At 33.0% G+C, this 25,090-nt stretch overlaps 3 protein-coding genes across 3 annotated transcripts; 2 read left to right on the top strand and 1 right to left on the bottom strand.

Annotated features, from left to right (window-relative positions):
- Positions 1-193: 193 nt before the first annotated feature.
- On the bottom strand, positions 194-5,556 carry LOC106707697 (cysteine sulfinic acid decarboxylase). The gene is made up of 8 exons (XM_045682205.1): positions 5,177-5,556; positions 4,111-4,292; positions 2,910-3,132; positions 2,452-2,703; positions 2,151-2,215; positions 1,842-2,031; positions 872-1,105; positions 194-503 (listed from the first exon to the last, which is right to left on the bottom strand). Exons 1-8 carry the CDS (start codon positions 5,390-5,392, stop codon positions 312-314), a joined length of 1,554 nt encoding a protein of 517 aa, XP_045538161.1. The 5' UTR covers positions 5,393-5,556; the 3' UTR covers positions 194-311.
- Positions 5,557-8,616: 3,060 nt separating this feature from the next.
- LOC106707725 (adenylate cyclase type 10) lies at positions 8,617-14,858 on the top strand. Its single transcript, XM_045682173.1, has 4 exons — positions 8,617-9,075; positions 9,304-14,029; positions 14,099-14,263; positions 14,651-14,858. The coding sequence occupies exons 1-4, from the start codon at positions 8,774-8,776 to the stop codon at positions 14,837-14,839; spliced, it is 5,382 nt and encodes a 1,793-aa protein (XP_045538129.1). The 5' UTR covers positions 8,617-8,773; the 3' UTR covers positions 14,840-14,858.
- Positions 14,859-15,467: 609 nt separating this feature from the next.
- Positions 15,468-20,803, top strand: LOC106721768 (guanine deaminase). The gene is made up of 8 exons (XM_045682200.1): positions 15,468-15,744; positions 15,998-16,249; positions 16,471-16,689; positions 17,597-17,704; positions 18,047-18,154; positions 19,193-19,358; positions 20,037-20,192; positions 20,560-20,803. Exons 1-8 carry the CDS (start codon positions 15,637-15,639, stop codon positions 20,781-20,783), a joined length of 1,341 nt encoding a protein of 446 aa, XP_045538156.1. The 5' UTR covers positions 15,468-15,636; the 3' UTR covers positions 20,784-20,803.
- Positions 20,804-25,090: the final 4,287 nt, after the last annotated feature.

Genomic DNA, 25,090 nt, shown 5'->3' with positions numbered 1-25,090 from the left:
AATTAAATATGATAGTTCACTGCTCCTTTTATCCATTGTCTATGTCCAAATAGGTTTTACATATTTTTTGACAGAATCAATCAATAACGGCGACTTTCTCGTCAGGCTAGACATACTTGTTTGACTACCCTACTACATGATGTGGGGACAAATAATTAGATTCAAATTAACTATAAGGATAATATAAGGCAAATCTTTTATATTATAATAAAGCTTGGATATATAATGTTTCATACTAAAGCAATAGACTATAGACATTATGCTAACTTACAAATTTCTATGTATTAGCTAAGTTTAAAACTGTTGTTATATCACAACATAGATAAGTCAACCATTTCCCCGCAGTCTTCTATAGCTTGCAGCATTTCTAATACTTCAGTCTCCTTTATCACTGGATGGAATGAGAACGCCAATCTGAAGAAGTTCTTACGCTGTCGTAGCGGCATGTAGGCGACCATTAAACGGGAACTTGTAGTTAATAGTTCTTTGATTTTTTTCGTTATCTAAAACAAAATAAAACTGATAAATAAAAACTTTTTTACATTTTTGACAGTGAGTAGATTCTGTACAGAATGGGCCGGCTCCCATGCAATACCACGATCACACGGAAGACACGCCTCAAGAGGAAGCAATTCCGCATACAATCTAACGAATGAGTCCACGTTCGCTTCTCACCCTTTTCTTATAAGGAGATGGGAAAAGGAAGCAGACTTAGCAAAAGGCATGGATCCTATTTTTGTGCGTCTCCTTAGGTACCAGTCGCTTCGCTATTTTGGCGAATTCAGGTGGCCGCAAGCTCGTTTGCCACAAAACATATTTTATAGCGAAACAAGCACATGAATACTTAGTTTATTAGTAGAATGTAACTTACATTATGCATCAGCTCCCACCATCCAGCATCCTCAGTTTTACCTCTCATAAATTTAGGGATATACCAAAAGCAGACGTTAGGACATTGCAAGGGCGCGGAGACCAGTCTGAAGCCAGGTCGGCTTGCTACAGTCTCTATACAGAATTCCGCTACTTCCATTGTACGGTCCATAAGTATATTCAAGCCTTCGTCGCCTCTCGCCTTCCATAGTGTCCACAGTTTGAAAGCATCAATCTAGAAAGGTTTTTTATGCTCGTATATACACGACTGAGTGTATCAAACGAATCAATCTTTATTGTGTCTCGGAATGTCACATGAGATAATTTCGTAAAATAAAAGGAAATGGAAAAAAGAACGCTAACAAGCCGCTATAAAGTTTGAATCTTATAATACTCGTTGACACTCCAGGGAAGAATATGAGTACAAACGACAATTCTATCTTTAAAATCATTCAAGCAATTGAAGCTGCAAGATGTCATAATGCAAAGGCGTTATGTAATTTTTATTAAAAATTCTTAATTTTTTGCTTGACAAAAATTTTGTCTCTACTACTTTTATCATGTAGCCAATCTATGTTTAAAATCGTTAAAACTAATTCGTAAAATAGCTATAAAATACAGAAGTACAATAAAATGTTATAATGCGTATGGTGATACAAATCCCAAGAAACTAAAAACATTTTCGATAACAATTTACGACCTATTGTGTTTTAAACTATTACAACACATAATCTTTATAGTTTAATGTGTTTTTAATAAATAAACCTTTCTTTGTTTGCCACAATAATGAGAGCCATTGTATAATTTTTTAGACGTAGTAAACGAAAAAATACGTGCGAGTGCATCAAGCGACAATAACAAAAATACTTTAAGGAAGAATTTCTAGGTTTTTGCAAGAAAATATGTTTTTGTACACGACTTGACAGAAAACATCTGTCATGTTTTTTACGTAGAACTTATCAGAAATTCACCTTTCTGCCGCACTGTATCCCTTTGTCTCCGGTGTCATAGTTAATATCATAGAACTTGTCCTGCTGAAAGAGATACTGTGCGGAGGCGCAGTTGGCGGCGTGCAGCAGACCACGCTCTCGGATCAAGAATACTGAGCACTGCAGAGGAGCGCCCACCATCTTGTGAGGATTCCAAGATATTGAATTAGCTCTGGAAACATTTAAAATGATAATCTAACAATAGGACAAAAAAGAGAGATAAAAAAATAGTTTTTGAAGAATACGCTATTTATTAATAAGTAAAAGATTTACTTTTTAAAGGTACTTTACCTTTCAATTCCTTTTAGTCTGTGCTTATATTTGCGAGATAATATTAAACTGCCACCCCAGCATGCCTGAAAATTGCAACGTTTAAAATATAATTATACTCATCTGAAAAGGTTTGAAATGAAATTTTACAATTTAGAATTAGAACCTTTATAAAAGTCCGGTTTACTACATAAAAAGTATCCCTTTGCCTTTTTATAAGATAGTTTCCACACAAAGTAGATTCGATTATCCAAAGTTGCGGATAACCACCACATGAGACTTTAGGCACATCTCGATTGAAAATGATTAAGAGGATACGTACATCGACGTGCATCCATATACCGTGCTTCTGGCACACCTCTGCCACAGCGTCCAGGTCGTCTATAGCTCCTAGCACGGTTGTACCGGCTGTGGCGTTCACCATCACAGGATACCTTCCTAAATCTCTTTCCCTTTGTATACTAGCGGCAAGCTGTGCAACGTCCATTTGTCCAAACTCGTTGGTAGCTATCTGTATGATATTGTCAGTACCGAATCCGAGCCAATGAGCGCCTTTCATTATCGAATAGTGACTCTGTAAAACAACACACTTGAAAAATACATTTTCCAAGAACATCACCAGTAATATCGCAATAACAGAAACGCGATGAAACAAACAAACAAATGTGTTAGAGGTGAACTAGATGGAACCACTGGCGTTTTAGAACGCGCTATAGAAATGTTTTGGGTCTTTCCTCACGGATGGTAGACTTGCTACGATATTCCAAAATCAACACTTACATCTTCAGAAGTAAAAACGACTACATCTGGCAGACTCCTCACGCCTTTGGTCTTGACCTCGGGAAATGCTTTGTATCTCGCAGCGACGAGCGCGTACAACATGGAGACAGACCCGCCAGGGCTGAAGATTCCATCTCCATCGGGGATGCCGAACAAACGGAGAATGTGGCTGATCATCTTCAGTTCGACCAGAGTAAAAGCTGGCGCTACTTCGAAAGTGTACCTGAAGTTTTAAAAAAGTAATATTACTAACAAAATTTACATTTTGTTCTATTTATTCTTTGTTTATGAAGCCATGTATAAATTTATAGGATCTAATTTATTTCATTCTAAATATGTCCATTCGGGATTTCTAATGAAAATTGATTTCTTTGTACGTCAATCAATGGAAAACTACTGAACGGATTAGTATATACCAATCAATGCGCAATAGTCCGTACATGGTCATAGGCAATTCATTGAATAATATTCGATCACTCTTACTTTTTATAGAAGACTGTCTACTATAGCTAGACTATTTATAGCTGTAATCGGCGGTTTCGTCCGCGCAGAATCAAAAAAAAATTAATCGGTTGCCTTTGTGTTCTTTCAGACTATATTCTACATCCATGCCAAATTTCATCGAGATACCTTCTAACAAACATACATCCACGCATTTAAATATGCATTTATAATATTTTTTTTTTTTTTTGGGCGGCTCTATGCCGCCCTCTCGTTCTACCCCTGGCGTATTTTGGGCCAGAGACGTTATTTATCTTTTTTTTTTATTAATCATAAAATTCTTAAGCTAGTTACTAATTTATATTACATTATTTCTTAATACTACTTTAAAACTTAATGCTATGTCATATAATTTAACATTATAAAGTTATTATCTATATACATATAAAATTTTCATTTAGAATACATATAAATTTGCTAGAATTACAATAATAAAATGATTTACAATTTAAAACTTTACTAAAACTTATGTCGAGGTTAAAAAATGTAAAAGGTAAAATTAGAATAAATATCACATTTTGGCAACTAGCTTACTTATTGCATTTATAATATTAGTAAGATAAAAAATGCATAAGATTTTTTTGACACACGTTTATCTAGATTCGAGATTAGTATTCGATAATTTTTAACGAGGAAAATTAAACGAAAACGTACATAACATAGAGATTTGTAGATAATAATTATAAACATAAATACATACTGGCTTGTATTAAACGCTTCAGCTATCCAGGCACCGCACAAGCCGTATGGGTCAGTAGCCCCGTATAACTGATTCCTGAAGGAATGCTTGTTGGTTTTGATGCTATAGCGAAGGACTTGACGTACGCATCGCTCCAATTCAATATCGTCAATACCATTGCTTATATCCAAATCTAAAATTTTCTGAAATATAAACTTTTATTTAGTAATAAAGATACGCTCACAGCTCGCAGCTAACCGTTAGCCCAGATAAAGTTTGAATGTTAATACACATCATGTGTCAACATGCTAAACTAAATCAATCGTTAATTACTAATCGTGCTTATAACAATCCTTCTGCTATTATTATACATCTAATACAATCTGATGACCATATCTGGACCTGCAATTGTACATAAAAATATTCATTGTAGAATATCACCGGCGCAGCATGTCATATTGCCGTATTTAGATACTCCTACAATTTGAGATATGGATGGACAGTCAGTAAAATAGTTTAGACAAATATTCTAGCTAGTAAAAGAATATAGTACGTATTATCATTTTTCTTCACTATACAAGGCAGATACTTCAGGCAAAGCTACCAGACAGATGAGCGTAACCGAAAAATTAGTTTGAGGGTCGAGCGCGCCTGTGTTTACAAAGTTTTTACTAATAAATGGGACATCACCAGGTGATGTCCAAAATGCCAACTAGAGATATTTAATTCAAAATTTTTTTTAGCTTTTTATCGGTCCGCCATTGTAAACTTTGAGCTAGGAAGCAAAAGGTTGATGATAACGAGGGTGATTACAATATTAATTTAGAAAAAAACTTGATAATTTATTCGAATTTAATATAAGAAAACGACATTAATTCCCGTTCCACCTAATATAAAAGCGCGTAACCATTCAATTAAAAATAAATCATTTCTTTTTGTAATTTAAAAATATTTCAAATAACAAAAATATATTCTGATTTAGGCCTTTTTTGAATATAATTTAATAAATAACTCTTTAAAACTATTATCGAATTAAAAATCTTCACATTTTTAAAAGAAAATACATCTAATAATTATAAAAACATACCTCCAATTCTTTAGGATGCTTAAAGTCTATCAAGGGTACATCACTAGCGGTTTCTTCTTTAACTATATCGATAATTTTATTAAAGAATGTATGTTTATGATCCATTTTAAGCTCCACAACACGTGTGACGTCCACAACGGACAACAACTGACTGCATACAATTGAAGTATTTAAATAATTATAAAATTCCTTCACACCGCCGCCGCCGCCTAACATGTTAACAGGTTTGACACTTGCGTTAATTTAATTGCGTATTAGGTCTATTACTCTCCAAGGCTAAAGCTCTTAAGGCTATTTCACACTAGGCTAGTAATTTAGTAACCAAACGTGTTTAAACAACAAAAATTTTGTTAAGTAAATTAAAGATAACATTGAATTGATTGAAGGAAGGCATTTAACAGTAGACGCCAGCGTAACAATATCTGTTGCACGAATGTGTCGGCTCTCCCGGTGCAATACCACGACCACACAGATGACAGGCGTGAAGTGAAAATAATTCCGCGTTTCGTTCAAGAAACTTTATTGAAAATGGATTTGTACATGGATATTATTCGATGCCATTGTACTTGACTATTTTGCATTTTGTCTATGATATTTATCGTTGTCATGGTATTATTTGCATATTTGTTTTTGGTAACATTGACTTGTCAAATTATGCTATAGTTCGACATAGTTCGACAATCGTCATATTCAGACGAAGTATGGATTGGCATATGCCTCAGATGAAGAATTATATAGATATGGCATGCGCGTTCACCCGTAAGGGACAGATAGAGAGTACTATAGACTATACCTATATATATGTAAAAGGATTGGGGTTACCAGTTATTTGTTTTGTCCCGAAAATGAATAATTACGATATAATTTAATATAGACCAATTTATATATTCCCAATTAAATTGTAATTAATAAACGTAATAAATATAAAAAACAATGCGTTATTTTTGTTTATGTGACTAAGATTACGTAAACAGATTTTTTTAGTAATACTTAGTCAGGTCATAAATTCTGTTACATGTTTAATATAAAATAATTGAAACAAGTTTATTCATTATGTGACCATTTATATACCAAAATGAACTTAACAAAACATAGATTCTTATGACACTAAAGTTTACTCAAAATGACATCCGTGATTTTGAATACAAGCCTTCAATCTGCTCGGCCAGTCGTCTATCACAGCACGAACAAGGTCCATGTCAATATCGGCGGCTGCCTTAATCAAGGATGTCTTGAGTGACTCCAAAAAAAGAATTTCCCGATATTCTTTTCCCGCGTACTGCTTCAACAAAGCGCGGCATCTCTTCAGTCTTAGGTCCATTAGACGAGCATTCAAACGATGTCCTATTTTTCTTCGATATGCACGAAGCCCTAAGTCTTCATAAAAAGCTACAAAAAACATACCAATATTATAGTCATATAATTTTAAATTACTCTGTATATCATTACAGTGAACACTACATGTAAAACTACTTAATATTTAACTATTTTGATTGTAATTTCTAAGAAACAAAATTTACATGGGACAAATTAAAAAGCATACTCTTTAAAATCAACGGGATAAGAAAGTATCAAATATTTAAAAACACAGCATATACCAGAATTAAAAACTCCTTTTGAAATCTGTTGAAAATAGTATAAAAATGTGAATTGTTTCATTTATATACATTATACATACTATAATTTATTTCCCCTAAATTCAGGGTAATTTTTACAACAAGATGGTGGTATTATTTTTACGGGTAATAACCAACCAATTTGAAAAGAAGTTTAATATGGCCGCTTGTTTCCCAGATCCACAGTATATTATTTGACACAAATGACATCTGCGTTTGGGCGCATAATGTTCGAAAAATACTATTTTATTTTAGCTGATTTTACCCGTATTTTAACATATTAGTTATTACAAAGACTGTAAAGAACAACTAGTTTGTATTTTCTTCCTTATTTTGTATGAATACATGTGAATAAGTGCGTAGTTTCAGTACTTACGAGTGAAAGGTTATGTTTTTCTCTTTTCGCTCACTACGGCTTTTACAACCGACGATACAGCAGTATACCATGTTTTATAAACTTTACCTTACTAAAACTGTAATATCAAAATATTTTTGCACAATTACAGCCACTAAGTACTCACAATTTTCGAAAAATAGCACGAATGTCAAACTTTGTTAGGGACAACCTAGGTTGTTTGTAGGGGACAACCTTTGTTCCAAACAAACCCCAAACCCTGGTACGCAGAAAGGGACGGAAGATAGTTATCCCTGTCTTTGTCACGTCACAGGAATTGTGTATAACTGTATCTCTCTCACTCACGGTATTATTATTACCGTGTCATAGACTTGGCATATGCATAGTTTGATGTTGCCATTTTCATAATTACGAAAATCAATAAAAATAATACGCATATTGCTACATGTAAGTTCATTTGCTAATGAGTGTGGGTATCAATTTAAACAGTAAGGAATTAAAATTTAAACTAAAATTAAATTTAAATTAAAACCCATATTTCTAAACTGGAAAATATTCAACTAAGATATGTTAAATTACTTGTGGATAAAAAAACAAAATCAAAATATAATCAGGACTCATTCAAACTTTTTAAAATGTGTAAAATACTTCCTGTTAGTGTCAAACATAAATATTTAATTGCAGTTAACAATCGTGAGCATACTTCTTTTTTTAAAAATATATGTAATACCTACAATACCCGAGCAATGATTGCAGGTAAATATATGGTGCCCAGGGTACATAATATATACGGAGACCGAACTCTTAAAAAACGTGTACCGTATATATTTAATAGTTTACCTGCATTCATTACGGATGAAAGTATCAAAGGTAAATTTAAAACAAAGCTCAAAAAATTTTTATTACATGCATTGCCATAACTTCTTTTCCCATAACTGATTTCATTATACTTTCATTAAATTTATTTTAATTTTAATAATCATACTTATCTAATTTTATTTTATATAAATTTAAATTAAATTTAATTTTTAATTATCACACTAATCTAATTTTATATTATATCAATTTAAATTTAAATTAAATTTCTTGATCCCACAGTCAAATTATTTTATATAATTTTGTGGGACATAGTTCTATTTTAGGTTTTTTTATTGTATTGTAAATAAATAAATAAATAATAAATAATAATAATAGTACGAGAACTCAGGTCATAAATTGCAAACCAATTGCATGAAGTTGCAACATGGACAACTTTCGGAAGAAGTTAGGAAAATTTTGCTCACTAGTAACCCTTAAAACTTGTAGACACCCCCTCTTGTCAATGTCAAAAAACTGCCATAAGGCCAGAAGATTTGTCGGACAAAAAAGTAAATGTGTTATTAAAATAATGCTATAAATAAATGTCTTATAAAAATTTCAAATTAACGGCTTTAGCACACAGTTTACGAGTTCTGTAAGGTTTACGAGTTCCAAATATTCACAAGTTTATGGAATAAAACGTGTCTTTACATAATGTATCAATATTGATATACTTAATCTATTTTCAACCACAACCACATAGATTTTAACAGGTTATAATATTTCAATGTTTTTGGCACGTATCAAAATTACAAGTTAAAGTGCATAATGAACTTTCGCAGACAAAGAACTCGTTCAAGACGGAGCTCACTTAACGCAATGATAAACACAGAGAAATGGAGAAGTTTCCCCAAAAGGATGTCACACGCCGATAACGATTTACTAGAAGAGGATTCAACTGACGAAGATAGTCCAAAAACAGCTAACCTTAGTGATCTGACGCAAGAGTTTTTCGGTCGTGAAAGCATTTCAGAAGAACAAATAGACCAAGACGTTGAAGTACGACTGTCGAGAAAACAGACGCTGATTCTTGCCACCATGGTACCTGATGAAATACTTCTATTGGAAAAGTTTGTGTTGCATTTCATAATTATAAACGCGATAATTTCTTGGTAGACTTGAATTAGGAAACCGCATTTTTTCTGCTTGAGATTTAACTAAGACAATTTATTTTTGAATTCTTAAGTTGGAGTTATTTTAAAGTACTTAAATAACCCAATCAGATTACTTAAGTTTTAATTTTGTCTTGTAATAGTGTTCTGTTAACCTTAGTATACATATAGTCAATTTAATTTCAGTTTCGATGAAAAACGTGAGCCCAAACGATTTGTTGGAGTACTCTTGATGGCCGATGTTTCTGGATATACCGCGCTATCTGAACGTTACACCAACTCTGGTAAAGGGGGCACGTACCGACTAACTGTTACTTTGAATACGTACCTTGGTTCATTGATTGAAATAATATACAGCCACGGTGGTGATATAATAAAGTTTGCAGGCGACGCTTTCCTTGCACTGTGGAAGACTGACAAACGATCATACCTTAGTCATACAATACACACGGCCATAGCATGTGCCTTGATAATTCAACATTCTTTTGGCTCGTACGAAACGGACGTTAAGGTGAATTTGAAAGTAAAATTGGCAATATCAGCAGGAAATCTATTGTTCGCACCAATTGGTAAAGGTATAGACATGAATTATATTATATTTGGTCTACCTGTCCTTGAAGCGAAGACAGCAGAAAGTCTTTGTCTTTCTGGAGAAGTGAAATTGACACCCACTGCTTGGGGTCATTGCTATTCAAGAAACTACGACTACGTCATCCATGATGATGGTCACGTCACGATTAAATCAATTCTTTACGATCCACGGGAGAAAGATGTAACAAAACCGTTTTTAGGCTTCAGTGGTATGCTCAGACAAATAAAAAAGCCATTGATCGGTATTGAAAATTTGCCAGAGAATTTATTAGACGTTACGACAACAAAAATTGGTTGGGAATCACTAAAAACAAATGAAGCATTGAATGTACGAAAAACTATTTTAATCGCTGAGGAAAGAAATATTGGTTCGGAAATACGAAAGTTTATGATCAGACCGGTGCTTACACAAATCGACGCCCATCAGCCTTTAGAATATTTAACAGAAATGAGACACGTATCTGTACTATTCATTACACTTAAACCTCGTAATTGTCCATTTCCACAGCTGATTACTATCGTTAACAATTCTTATCAAATAACATGTGAAATTGTATACAAATCCATGGGCTGCGTTAATAAAATCATTCTATTCGATAAAGATATTATGATCCTTGTTGTATTTGGCCTTCGAGGATTCAAACATGAATCTGAAGCTCAAGCTGCCTTGAAATGTGCCTCTGGAATTAAGAAGTCACTATCAGCTCTGGATGGTGTTCTCGAAGTGTCGATCGGCGTCACCACTGGACAGGTATACTGCGGAGTAATTGGACACCCACTAAGACGAGAATTTACTATTATTGGGGCAGTTGTAAATAAAGCCGCAAGATTTATGTGTTATTTTCGAAATAAAATAACTTGCGACGAAACTACGTTTGTTAAAAGTAAAATGTCTAGCAACGGGTTTACGCTTCAACCGGCCGCGGAATTAAAAGGCATCAACCATCCTGGAAAGATTTTTGAATACACTGAAGAAATAAGAGTTAAAGAATTATACGATATACCAGTGCTACCTCCGCTTTTGAACCGCAGTGATGAATTCGAATATTTTCAAAATTGGATCGATAACAGTCATTTATCGTTTAGGGATTTTGATGCACTCTTATTTATAGGAGAATATTGCTCTGGAAAAACTAGACTGTTAGAATGGCTCACACGATATGTCAGAAATAAAGGATTACGAACATGCTATCTAAGTCTTTCATCTATTCACTCTGCGACACCATATTTAGCATTAGGACAAATCGTTAATGAAATGTTAGGATTAAAAGAACCCATTACAGGTTTTTCAAAAGAAGAGAAAATAGTGCAAATGCTGAATTCTTATAATTCTGATTTATGTTATTTAAACAATATTATAAAAGTTCGTTTCGCTTACCATGAGGGAATTTACACTCAAGATGAAAACGTACGTAAGGAAAAAGCCAAAACTATCTTTATGAAACTTATTAGATCATTTCCTGAACCTCATGTTATATTTTTAGACGATTTGCAGAATCTAGATGCTTCTTCGTGGGAGTTTATTTCAATAATATTAGATGCGCCTAAGATTTACACCGTACTGACGATTACGCGTGGAAAGTTCAATAGTATACAAAACTGGATTTATAATGTTCTCATTAACAGCAGTATAAGAAAGATTGTCTTAGGACCATTGTCCTCTCAATGGATACCAGCACTGGCTTGCCAAATACTTGATGTAGAAGCTGTTCCCAAGGACTTATGCGACACACTCAAAACTAAATGTAAGGGTCTGCCAGGTCTCGTCGAAAGTTTCATAGTGAATTTATTTTCAAATGGTGCCTTAGAAACCAAAAGAGTACAAAAACTTGAATTAGATAATTTTAAAAACGAAGATCTTCAATTTCCCGACGCTGAGTTACTACGCCTCCAAGCAGTTAGTGTAGACGATCAAAAGGCTTTAGACCAATTCATTGCTGATAATTCTACCGAGGATATTGCAGTGTGTATTGTTACTAAAAAGGAACAACTAAATACTGACATCAACGAACAAAACGTTGATGCTATAATAATGGTACAAATAGACTCTTTAACTCCGTATCAACAATTGTTGTTAAAAATTGCTTCTGTAATAGGCAACGTACTATCGAGAACTCTTTTGGAAAATATTATGTATGAAAATAATCCATTAACCACAGCAAAGGCGATAAAAAGATTATTTGCTATGCGTATATTAACTTGTGCAAACATAAGGTACCGTCTAAATCGAAGAGTAACTAATGCAACATCTGTAACGAGTGTTTCAATCAATGCAAACTTGTCTTGCGATTGCTCTTTCGATTATGATCCGGAAGATTATGAAAATCTGCCAAAATATGCGTTTTGTAAAGTTATGAAATTTCGAAACAAGAATTCAAGAAAAACGTGCTATGAACTTTTACCAATGAATCAAAAAAAAGAATTCCACTCTCGAATCGTAAGTTACTTAGAGAAGACAAAACAAAAGTGTCCTGATTGTGGCGGAATTATAATGATAGTTCAGTCGGTCACGAATGTTTCCAACCATTCGTATGAAACTCGAAGATCCAGTAATAAAATTGATCAAGCAAGAGACAGTGACACAAGTCTTCCTCAAATTGGTGAAGAAATAGAAGTAAGTAGCATAGATGTAAGTCAGAATGTATCTTCAATGAATAATCGAAGTGCTATAGAAATTAGACGAACAAAATCTGATAGTAGTAGCAGACAAGCTTTAGAACCTAAATCTACCTTAAGTGATAAAAACACACGTTTAAGTTTAAAACAAACTGACAAACCTTCGACTATTTTAAAAAATAAAAATGAACGCTTAGATATAATTGACGGTAATCGCAGGTCGATGAAAAGAGTGACCATGACAAGTTTACTTTCTAAAGATATTAGTTTTAATGAAATGAATAATTCGAAGATATTTGATATGCTACGGGCGGTCACTGAAGCCAGTACGATAAGCGAGTGGCATGAATTAGGTGTTGTCGACAGCTGTGATGATGTTAACGAAAACGGTAAAGGATATTTTAAACTTAAAATTGAAAGAGGTGTATCGAAAACCCGTTTTGAAAAATGTGCTTGTCTAGAATTGAATATCACTATTTATGAACAACTTATAAATCATGCTAGAGAGGCAGACTTAAAGGTGAAAATGATAGAATTTTTAATCAATTATAGCTACTTTAATTTGCTGGCAAACAATTTTGAGTGTATTTACCCAAAGCTGGATGAAGCGGAAGACATCTGTTTTGAAAAAGTTATTGAAAACATGACTTCATTCGACAAGCGAAGGTTTTTAGGAAGAATACATTCTCTGAGAGCGGCAGCCTTACTGATGAGTGGAAAATTAGCAGCTGCAAAAATACACATAGAGCGAGCGACTAAAATCTATGGTTTTAATCTTGATAAAGTGTCTGATTTCTTCAATATTAGGAATATAATAACAGCAACACCGTTCAAACGCAGTAAATACTTGAAACATAGTACGATTTTGAAATCTGATTCCATATTTTGTCTAAATGTTACAACCCTATTGTTTTCCGCTTTAGGTGACGATAATATTTCAAGAGTATCTGCGCTTCGTGCTTTAAATTTAACGCAAAAAGTAAAATGTAACATTATCGATTTATGCGATGCCTTCAGTAACGCTATACAAGTGGAACTGGTTCGTGGAAACGCGGAATTTACGAAAGATATAGAGCGAATGGCAATTCTTACTTTTAAGAATCTGTCTCAGCCTATCCAGGCGGAAGAAATGTTTGCAATTGGCAAGTTCTTCATGGCATCGTTTCGTGGAAGACTGGCACGAGGAAAACTCGCTGAAGCCATTCGCTCAGGATTTAGATCGCTCGTCATCAGCCGATTTCTTCACGCTGACACTATATCACTGGATATGATTCCTGACCTATTCTATATTTTACTTTCGAGACGTCGCATAGAGGAAGCTATTGACATACTCAAATTGTCGTTTCAATTCAGCTACAAACAATCTACTACGGAATGGGAAACATGGTATTACGCCCTTTGTATTGACCTTATTCTAGATGCGGGTTTTCAATTAGAAACACCAAATGAGATCAGTCGATATGCCGAGCATGCTCTAAACACAGGGTTGCCAGCGGGGCTTAGCCGGCGCAGACTTATAGTAGGTCTGTGGACGTATTGGTTACGTGCAGATGTCGATCGTAAAGCGAAACGATTCGAAGCAGAAGCTTTAAACTGGACCGCTTATGAAGAAGATGATGGTTCACTAAATACCCTATTGAGCGCAATGAGACTAGCAGAAGGCATGCTTGAAAGCCTTGCGAGGAAAATGGACGATCTGCGAAAGGCAAGTTTAGAAACCTTCATCTTAAATTACTCCGTTAAGTTTGTTATCTGTGTAAAATTTTATCTTTAGGTTGTTGATCTGATGGAACTACGATCTATCGCCGAACGAGAATTGACAAGACTCGAAAAAGATGCCAGACTGATGCGCGCTATTTACCCAAGATGGATGTTATTAAAAGGCAACTCCCTTTTTTTATCTGGTCGACAGAATGCGGCAATGACAATGTATAATCACGTCAGTATACTTTTAATTAGAATTCTTACATTATTTGCGGTTTTTCTACGGTACAGTAAGTTTTTTTTATATCATCAGGTGACAAACGAGCATGCGATCACATGAGTCCGCCTAAATAGCGAAGCGACCGCTGCCTATAGACATTCGCAATTACTAATGCGTTGTCTACCTTTAATCGACAGAGAAAGAGGATATATATCTTCTTATGCGTCCCCTGCTCCGGCAAATCCACTTCCCCTTCCCAACGTTTCCTTATAAAAAAAGGGTGGGAAGGGAACGTGGACTAAAATTAGACCTCCGGCACCACACTCATTGTTGAACCATCTTTTTAATTTTTTACTACATTCAATACAAACAAATAACAAACTATGAAATATTACTTTGCAGGCATTAGAAGAATCGCTTCGCATCAATAGTCATTTGGAAGAAGAGTTAGTACGTGCAGCCACGTCCAATTCGAGATTCTGGATACAAAGTGCAAGAACTGGTAGTTTTATGCATTGGAGAGAAGGTAGCGAACACGCACGATCGTCTTGGCATCATATTATGTACAGAATAACAACTTCACGGTCTTAACATTGTAAACTGAAAGCAAATAAAAGTTAGTATAAGAATATATTCTACAAATCATTATCCACTTCGTTAGCCAAGCAAGCTATTTCGGTTCTAATCCCATATGTGGCATTAAATGAAATCGGTAAAACATACAGCCCGTCGTGTTGAAGATATTGTAAAAAAATGGTCAACTTTTTGGTGTTTAAACTTTACACAACGAATTATTAAGATAATAAATTTCTATAATCCCTAATTTAGCTCAGATCTTAGAGTGAGTTCTAAAATTAAACCTTAAAAGTAATCATTCAGCGATCAGAGAAATAATAAGAGATCTAAAAAAATGTTTCCGTGTCCATAAAATTGGAATCTCGTATGGTTTATTTGACATATGACATTTTCAATGTTGACATTTTACTCTATTTGAAATGTTTAGTGGCAATACTTTCCAAACGTCAATTTGTCTTTGACATAACTAGACAAATATTTAAAAGTTGTTTACAATTTATAAATTATTTAAATTAATTTATTAATTGAAATAACTTTATTTTAAGTGTACATAAATATATCTCAAATGTACAATCACAAGCAAAACATAAATGTATTTCCTAGGTACATTTTACTATTAAAAACTTATTAAATGCTTTTTACAAACGATGTTTTGAAAAAGAAACGATAAAGCCACCTTGACCTTTAAAATGACTAAGTATTGTTTTGCTTAATAATTTTCCTATCTTATCGATAATTACTGTCAAGCAAGTCAAGCAACAAGTTACTTTAACTCTGTTAAATATTAAGTTTATTAATATAGACCTGGGAAAATGTCCGTTGTTCAACAAAAAGTTGTTTTTGTGGGCACCATCGCCTCTACAAGTGCTTTAGACCGGTTAACTATTTTAAAAGGGTTTATCGCAGTCGAGAATGGAAAGGTTAGTTTTGTAAAATGTTATAAAACTATTGCACCAACCTTTAATATCTCTCACTTGAAAAAATTTTTAATTATTCTACTCTAGGCTGTCAGTATACTATTTAATAATACTGGCTACTTATAATGGTTATACTTTGTTTAAATATTTGGAAAATACTCCAGCTTCTTAAATACAGATATTGAAAAAAAGGTTCTAATTGTTCTCAATCTTCAATTGAACCATTATTCTAATATTGTTACAAAATTCTTTACAGATAATTAAAATAGGTTCCACTGAAGAACTAAACACATCAAAAGAATTATTGGACTTTACAAAAATTATTCTTGATGAAAATCAACTATTAATACCTGGATTTGTAGATTGTCATACACATGCACCTCAGTTCCCTAACATTGGACTAGGTCTGGATAGACCATTACTGGAGTGGCTAGACAAATATACATTCCCTTTAGAAAGCAAGTATGTTGATGTTAATTTTGCTAAGAGCATATATGGACAAGTTGTGGTTAGTATTTTTTTAAACATTTTTATGCTAGTTGTTAACAACTTATATAAAATATTAATAAACACATCTTAGCTGAAATAAATTCTACATTATAAACATGATTCTTTGATTTTGTAATTTTGCACAAAATTGATTGGCCAGGAGTTTGGGAGCCCATTTTACAACAATATTGTTTCTTTATTTTTATTTGTAAACATTTATGTAGATACTAAATATTTTAGCAAAGGTTAATTAATAATGGTACTACAACAGCCTGTTACTTTGGCTCACTCCATCTTGACGGGACATTGGCACTGGTTGATAGTGCCATCAAATATGGACAGAGGGCGCTAGTTGGCAAAGTTAGCATGAACATTGAGAATGATGCTGGATATTACAATGATACAGCAGAAGAATTGAGAGATGTTGAATGTTTTGTACAGAAAGTATTGGAATATAAGGTTAGTAAGGATTTTCTATACAGTTCTGTTAACTCGAACTAAAAACTGAAAAATTCAATTACACATCTTGACAATTCAACACACAACACACAATTATACTCATCTTGCTTCTCAATATTGGTTCAGTAACTGAGACTTCAGGTGATCACAATGGAGTTTACAAACATTTGATTTTTATCATCAGCTAACTATATATCCCCACTGAGGAGCTCGGAGCCTACCCTAAGTTAGGGGTGACTAGGGCCATAGTCAACTACGCTGGCCCAGTGTGGGTTGGTTGACTTCACACATATCATTTAATTAATTCTCAAATATGTCATCATAATTTTTTCCTTCAACGTAAGAACGTCGGATAAATGTACATATGTAAATAAAAAATCTAAAAACACATTGGTACATGGCAGGATTTGAACCTAGGACCTGCAGATTGCAATATACAAATTTACATACATTTCCATCCTGAGTAGGGTAATTATCATGGTGCAGCCACACATGTTATGAAGTGATTAAATGGCAACAGCTGTCATAATTATATTTTATTTTGAACACCAATTTCGAGAGTTTAGTTAACTAGGTGGTTTTTCATTAACATCTAGATAAAGAGAAGTTATTAAAAAATTAGTAATAGAATGCTATTGCCTTTGCAAATCAACAATTTATATAATTACTGTAGAACAATAATTTTAAACACAATATTATTGATATTTAAGGTATCGGCCTTTAAATCAAACTAATATTATTAATGTGGATGTTTGTTCGAAGGTATCTTCGGAACAGCTCATCAGATCTTGATGAAATCTGGCACAGATGTATAGTTTGGAAGAACATATATGCTACTTGTTTTTTTTTATTTCGGGCGGATGGAGTCACGAGCGACACCTAGTTGTAAGATAATTTTGTTTTACAGAATGATTTAGTGTCTCCAGTTGTAACACCAAGGTTTGCTGTGAGCTGTAACGCTGCATTAATGACTGGTTTATCTGATATCGCTAATAGATATGGCTGTAGAATACAGGTATATATATTTTATTTACTTAATATTATTAGAGATTATTAAAAAAATATATTTACAAAATGTTATATAATGTGATTGAACAATTTATATTTTTTTGGATCATCATCAGCTCACTATACGTCTCCATTGAGGGGTTCGGAGCCTAAAAGCCTAAAACCCTAAGTTAGGGGTGACTAGGACATAGTCAACCATAGCCAAGTGCGGGTTGACTTCACACATATCATTGAATTTCTTCTCAGATATGTGCAGCATCACGATGTACCTTCACAGTATTTTTGGATATTATGTAATTATTTATAACTTTAATTATTTATCAAATTTATTTATTTTTTGTCTTTCAAGAGTCATATATCAGAAAATCTTAAAGAAATTGAACATGTATTGAACATTAACCCCGATTGTAAGAGCTATTCGGAAGTGTATGATAGAAGTCATATACTTAATGATAAGGTATGTATACATATAGTAATGTTTAAAAGAAAATAAACATACTGTACCTAGTCAGGTTTTGTGGGAGCCGGTAGGCCTTTTAAAAATACAAACTTTATTTTAATTAGACTTATATTTAATTACAAGTTCTAATGAAAGTATGTATGCTCGCTACCAGCGTTGGCTTAAGACTAAAGTTATAAATCTATTGTTCTTATTCTAGAGTAATCTAATACTAACTGGTAACTCGACCCTTATGAATGTTATCACATCCGTTTGCTAAGTCAGGAGATGATAACTACAAAGTAATACAATTGTTTTCAGAATGTCGCGCTGACGCGGGCATTCATAGGGGTCTCAGCATACATAACTACATAGGATAACTCTGGTACCAATTTCAAATTGGCAGAACTATTTTTTTTTTGTGTGTGTGTGTGACCAATTTATGTTTGGTTACTATCTGTTATATATGTATGTACAATTAATAAAATTAGAAAGCCTGTATGTAATATCAAAAGATTTTCGTTACATACTTATAAGTAAAACCAATTTTTTTTTCTCTGTCTGTCCGCAACGGCTGCTGATTTGACAAGACTTTGACGGGAGAAGGCATATTATAGACGACTTTATTTTATATTCCGCGACGGCGAAGTTGCGGGCGATCGCTAGTTATCTTGCCTGTTCTTTAGATGTCGTTACAACCAGTATATTAAGTCATCATCATCATCAGCTCACTATACGCCCCCACTGAGGGGCTCGGAGACTTCCCTAAATTAGGTGTGACTAGGACATTGTGAACCACAGCCCAGTGCTGGTTGACTTCACATATGTCTTTGAATTTCTTCTCAGATATGTGCAGCATCACGATGTTTTCCTTCACAGTAAGAACATCGGATAAATGTACATAGGGAAATCGAAACTCGAAAAACACATATGACGGGATTCGAACTTATGACCTGCAGATTGCAAGTCAAGTGCTTAACCTCTGAGCCACCGACGATTATATTAAGTGGTTACTGTAAAACTCTACGGTTAAAATATGCGTGGTCCACTTGTCAGTGTATAATGGCGCACGCAGTATATCTGTGCGAGGAGGAGATGTGTCTGCTGCAGTCGCGGGGCGTGTCCGTGGCGCATTGCCCCGCCTCCAACACGCGGCTGCGCTCCGGACTCTGCCCCGTCAGGAGACTGATAGATGCAGGTCTCACTGTAGGACTGGGCACTGGTGAGAACATACTGCTGCATATTACACACACATTACACATACATATTTTAATGATATGTAACTTTATCTTTGCTTTACCAATACAATAGATTTCTCAGACATAAACTAAGGTAGGTCTTAATAACGCTTTGTGCGGTTGATTTTTTTTTAATGTAGCAAACGAGCAAACTGCCACCTGGATTCTTCGAAATAGCGAGGCGACCGCTGGCCAAAGACATCCGCAAATGCATTGCCTAATTGGGAAAGAGGATATTTTCCATCCTTTCCTAACAAGAAAAGGGTGGGACGGGAAAGTGGACTAAAATTAGGCCTCCGGCAAGCACACTCATCAGACTGTACTTGGAATTACTTCCACTTGACGCCTGTCTTCTGTGTGGTTGTGGTATTTCATCGGTCGTCCTGACCAATTAGTGTAATTAACAAATATTTTGATTGCGGGATCTACCACTGTTAAAAATAACAAGACAAAAATCGTCTTAATCAAGACTTTCAACGAATCTGTGGTATTTACAGTCGATAAAAAATGTCCATTTATTTTATGGTCAACACAAAAACCTTTTATTTTTTGTCTATTAAATATTTATTTAGGGAAATACTTTCGGAAAAATTTAAATATTAAATAATACAAAGTATATTTATTTGTTATGAAAGAAAAAAAAAACTAATTAAATTTGTCAGACGTATCCGGGGGAGATAGTTCATCCATACTGGATGCAATGCGGCGTGCTATGGACGTGTCCGCACATCTGGAGATGTTGGACACGACCAGTGTAACAAGACCCGCCTTCAATTGGAGGGAAGTGTTCTACCTGGCCACTCTAGGGGGTGCTACAGGTAAACAAATAATTAAAGCTTTGACTGTTTAAGTTTCCTCAACTATTTGAGTTCGTGTTTTTTCAGTTTTTCCTCATGGAAATTGAGTTTTGTGCAGGTTTTTCTGTTTGAAGTACTTGTACTGTCGGAAGGCTTTTGCTAAAGGACAAAAGTAGTCTATATTCTACATCTATGCCAAATTTCATCAAGATCCGTTGAACCGTTCTGGAGATCCATCCATCCATCCAAACATTCGCATTTATATTAGTAAGATAAGACTTATATGAAGTTCCATTGGTACTTTGGTTTCGGTCACTATAGCCGATATTTCTTTATACGTTATATTAAGCGAACTGTAATATAGACTTAAATCTATTCTATCTAATAGCTCTACGTCTGGAAGATAAAGTCGGTAGTTTCGAAGTCGGCAAAGATTTTGACGCTCAAGTGATTGACGTATTTGCAAATGGCGGACAAATTGACAAGTACGATTACAAAATGGAGGGAAACGAACACGATCGTGTGTCGCAGATGTTACAAAGATTCATATATTTGGGCGACGATAGAAATATAACACAAGTATATATTAAAGGAAGAAAAGTCAAAGGTTGAAAAAAAAATGTAATCAAAATCCAGACATTCCAAATATATTCTTTTTTTTTTATTAAATTTTTGTTGTTATTTCATATACATTCAGCCTTTATTTTAGTACTTTTTCTTTTTTTTTAAATTATACACAATAAAAATTGTGATATACGATATCGTATAATTCTGCTGCTCTTTCTCCATCTCTTTCCTACAAAAAGAAATTAAAGAGTTAAATAAAAGACGATATCTTAATTATATTTTTTATTTGTTCTCGTGTAGTTTTTACAATTTATATATTGAATGTGCAAATATAATGTTTAATAATAAAAACTGAATTTACAAGTGAAATACTTCGATATAATACTATAAAGGAATTAAAATAATGAAACTTTAAAACTATTTATAAAAAATGACCGGCAAATATAAAATACTAGCTTTTACCCGCGACTTCGTCCGCGCGGAATAAAAAATAGAAAACGGGGTAAAAATTATCCTATGTCCGTTTCCTGGTTCTAAGCTACCTGCCCACCAATTTTCAGTCAAATCGATTCAGCCGTTCTTGAGTTATAAATAGTGTAACTAACACGACTTTCTTTTATATATATAGAAGAAGATATAGGTAATCATTCTGTAATAAATTTAAAGTTAACTTAATTTTGCCATCAGTTAAAAAAAATCGCTTCTTTGTTTTTTATTTGCCGGTCATTTTTTTCAAAAAACTTCGCTACAATCACATTAAAGCTCATAAAATTTCTTACACGACCAAAAAAACTAAATCGTATTTCACAAAATAATACTCAAGCAACTGTTGTTTACTCATTTCGGTGGAATGATACGAAATAATATTCGAGTGATAGCAAAATACTAAAAAAAAAAATTACAAAATATACGAACAGTCTTACAAATCATATACAAGGCCTTAATATTTTTTACAATTTCTATTATTTAATACTATTTTTTTTAATAATAGTTTGCCGTAAATTATTAGGTATAAAATTATAAAAACGTGCAGGATTAATACAATATTTGCATTGTTACTACTAATTTTAGAGGTTAGAATGTATAAAAATTTTATTAACTTACAAAATTAACGGAGAAATAAAAATTAAATTTTATAAAATCTTTAAGGTAATTTTAAGGTTTTGATCTTAGAAACTCACGGTAAGTTCATTAAATTCAAAATCTAATCAATTTAAAAAAATCCTGAAACAATACATTCTAACCCTATAGAAGAAATAATTTACAAACTTCGTATGTTACTAACATACCTTATAATTGTTTGCGTCAAAACATATTCATTTAACTCCGAAAAAAAATATGTTTTGTACCTATTTTCCGTCAATAACAATATATACTGTGATGGTAATAAAAAAGACCCAAATTAAAACTACATAGTACCGGGCATTTGACTTGGCACGTCATAAACTAGAGCACTCTTCTAACTGATGTGCCAACACGTGCGCGTACTATACCGCCTAAAATAACCTAGTCAATGAACACAAGAGTTAGGATGACTTCATCCAAAAAATACTTCTATATTTCTTACAATATTGATCTATTTTAACAGATAAAAAATCCAAATGAAATTCAACCTGTTCTATAAAGAGTAAAATTAACCTTATGATGAGTCTCAGCTGTCATAAAAACTGCAAAATATCGCCATCCTATTCATTCTCATAAAATAAAAAAAACTTGATAGGTGTCAAGGGACACCCGGATAGAACGAAGTTCCTATGAATTTTCGTTATATATTGTCACGTTGCCATGGTGATATAGCAAAAAGTGTTGTGACAACTTTTCGTAAGAATTTTTTCCGTCTAGCCCCCTTTCACAACGCGCGATAAGGAACTTCGTTCCAAAAAGGATAACAATATATCGCAGCTTGTATGTGTCATAACAGTTGTAAATCAAGGTTAGGCAAATCGTGCGTAACTATGAAAGCGCCATTTTGAATTTAACTGTCGAGTTGTCAAAATTTGCCTATTATTTGACAGTTCTAAAGGAATACTGTAAGACGAAATAATTTAGGATTTAACTTAATTATGACTCGATGTCTCTAGATTTCTAATTTAAAAGAAAATGCTAAACTTAGATATATATGGCTATATCTAGAAGCCATAACAACCATGAATATTTTATAACAAAAATATATTGAGCTGCCTCTTCCTAAAATTAAACTAAAATAGCAGACCTTATAAAAAGAGAAGTTGTTAAAATCTAGAATAAAAATAAGTCCTTTAAAGTATCAGGAACCTCTTTTTAGGACAAATTTCGGCCTAAAATCAATTCAACTATGAATGAATAAATAAAAAAAAGACTTTTTGTTTTTTATTGCTATTGTTTTTTTTAAAAAAACCGAGATTTTATGTTAGAAAAATTTCACGCCATAGTTTAAGATTCCCTAGACCAGGGATTCCCAAAAGGGTCAATATTGGACTTAAAGCATTGCTAATTCTCACTCTGTCTTCTTCTATTGATCTAAGTCAGAATTAATAATAATAATAATTGACCTTAAAAGAAGAAAATTTGGCCATGGGAGGTCTGAGGTAACATTTCATTTTGGAAAAGGGGGTCACTTGTCGAAAATAGTTTGGGGATCCCTGATCTAGACTCTATCAATTTCAATAATTTCAAATGCGATCTGCTATAACAAACTTAAATACTATTTAAAATTAAATAAATACAATTATATGTGCGAACGAATGTGCATAACAATGAAAAAAACATAACCTTAAAATCCTAATTTTCATATTACAATAGTATCAAATTGTTCTAGTGTCCGGACAGACAGACCTTTTATAAATATACATACCAAGTCAAGTATTAGAAATTAAGATTACATTATTCATAAGAGATTTCACAAACACCTAGCACCTAGTAATCGTTTAGGTAATAAAAATACCAGAAAAACCTGTATTTAGAAAAATAATGGAAGAGTAAATTCGATTCCGTATGTTTTGTACTGTTTAATAATAGACTTTTTTTTAGAACATTTTCTGCAAATCGAATATATATCGACAAAAAAAAGTCAAGGAATATATTTTTTTTTTTGGAATATAAATTTCGTGGACAATTCAACGGTTTTTTTTTATAATTCGTTATTGATATTAATAATTTAAAAATAATACGGATCAATAGAATTCTAGGATTATTAATGTCATTACGCATGCACATATGAGACTTTCCTTGATCCCCTTTTCTCCTACTATTCAGTTACCTGTGACGTCATAGTACTTAAATATTTTTTCACAATTAAAAAAAAAGTAAAATTAAAAATTTTTTAAGCACGTAACATAAGTATTCCAATTTAAACTTGCATTTTTTCTTGAAAAAAATCACACCCAGGAAGGTTAAATCTCCAAAATAGTAAATACACTACTCGTTATGCTTACCCCTCCCCCTTTTTAGTAGTTATAGTTTTGTACACACGTAATGCATTCATATATTCAGTCTTTACTCGGCTATTCAATATATAAAACGTTTCTTAATCTTTCCAAATATTGCTTTCAAGGGCTTTAATTAGCGAAAAACTTCATCGGTATTGAGGTAGAGAGAAATACAAAATTATATAATACATAGAAAAACGTAAGATTTACCTAGTTATTTAAATAACTACTATTTTCATCTTAGCATGATGATTTTGACATAAGGACATAAATTTTGTCATTACATTCTTGAGTTTTTTAGAACACTAATTTTTTGCAATGTTTTTTTTGTTACATAATTAGTTTTTTTTTATTAAATTTACTAAATGTCAAAACACCATGCTTAATACGATCTTTCTTACTTAGTTCCTTACTTAATAATTTATCTTAATAATGTAATTTTTTTTTAATTTGCTAAACATATAAATGTATATACAGGAATGTGTGATGAAGCTCTCACTCCTAATTCTAGTGGTTTCACTAAAACCACTAATTTTAATTTATACAATCACCGTTTTATAAGAACCGTTGCGATGCTTGTTACTATATTAAAGGTCAAGTATGTTTATTGGAACGTTACTTCCTAAAATAAAATAAAAAAAAATATTTTTTACAAGTTGAAATCAAATTGATACGAACTATATTTTTAAAGTATACGTAATGGCACTCACCTTTTTAGAACAAAGACATTTTTTTGTCTTTGATAAAAAAAAAAGTAAAAAAGTCAATTTCTAAATCTATGGAAGAACGATAAATTTAAACCTTAAATAGTAATCTGTAAGTAAAAATAGATATCGTAATACTCAACATGCCTGAGAAAAAATGTAGAGAGCATTTTGATAAAAAAAAAAAAAAAAACTTTTTCTTGCTATTTCTACAAAAAAATTAGATATATGTTTTACAAAG

This window comes from Papilio machaon, chromosome 18 (assembly GCF_912999745.1).
Source record: "Papilio machaon chromosome 18, ilPapMach1.1, whole genome shotgun sequence".
Taxonomy (NCBI): domain Eukaryota; kingdom Metazoa; phylum Arthropoda; class Insecta; order Lepidoptera; family Papilionidae; genus Papilio; species Papilio machaon.
Note: the sequence above shows the minus strand (reverse complement) of the source record. Positions and strands in the feature narration are given on the sequence as shown.

What these genes read in the sequence shown, in the direction of transcription:
- LOC106721768 (XM_045682200.1), top strand. Translation starts at nt 15,637, where the DNA reads ATGTCCGTTGTTCAACAAAAAGTTGTTTTTGTGGGCACCATCGCCTCT. An exon ending in CACTGTAGGACTGGGCACTG is followed by an intron (nt 19,359 to 20,036) that starts GTGAGAACATAC and finishes TAAATTTGTCAG; the next exon opens with ACGTATCCGGGGGAGATAGT. An exon ending in CACTCTAGGGGGTGCTACAG is followed by an intron (nt 20,193 to 20,559) that starts GTAAACAAATAA and finishes TCTATCTAATAG; the next exon opens with CTCTACGTCTGGAAGATAAA.
- LOC106707697 (XM_045682205.1), bottom strand. Translation starts at nt 5,392, where the DNA reads ATGTTAGGCGGCGGCGGCGGTGTGAAGGAATTTTATAATTATTTAAAT. An exon ending in TCGTTTTTACTTCTGAAGAT is followed by an intron (nt 2,704 to 2,909) that starts GTAAGTGTTGAT and finishes GTTGTTTTACAG; the next exon opens with AGTCACTATTCGATAATGAA. An exon ending in GGTGGGAGCTGATGCATAAT is followed by an intron (nt 504 to 871) that starts GTAAGTTACATT and finishes ATTTTGTTTTAG; the next exon opens with ATAACGAAAAAAATCAAAGA.
- LOC106707725 (XM_045682173.1), top strand. Translation starts at nt 8,774, where the DNA reads ATGAACTTTCGCAGACAAAGAACTCGTTCAAGACGGAGCTCACTTAAC. An exon ending in AAATGGACGATCTGCGAAAG is followed by an intron (nt 14,030 to 14,098) that starts GCAAGTTTAGAA and finishes TTTTATCTTTAG; the next exon opens with GTTGTTGATCTGATGGAACT. An exon ending in CAATGACAATGTATAATCAC is followed by an intron (nt 14,264 to 14,650) that starts GTCAGTATACTT and finishes ATTACTTTGCAG; the next exon opens with GCATTAGAAGAATCGCTTCG.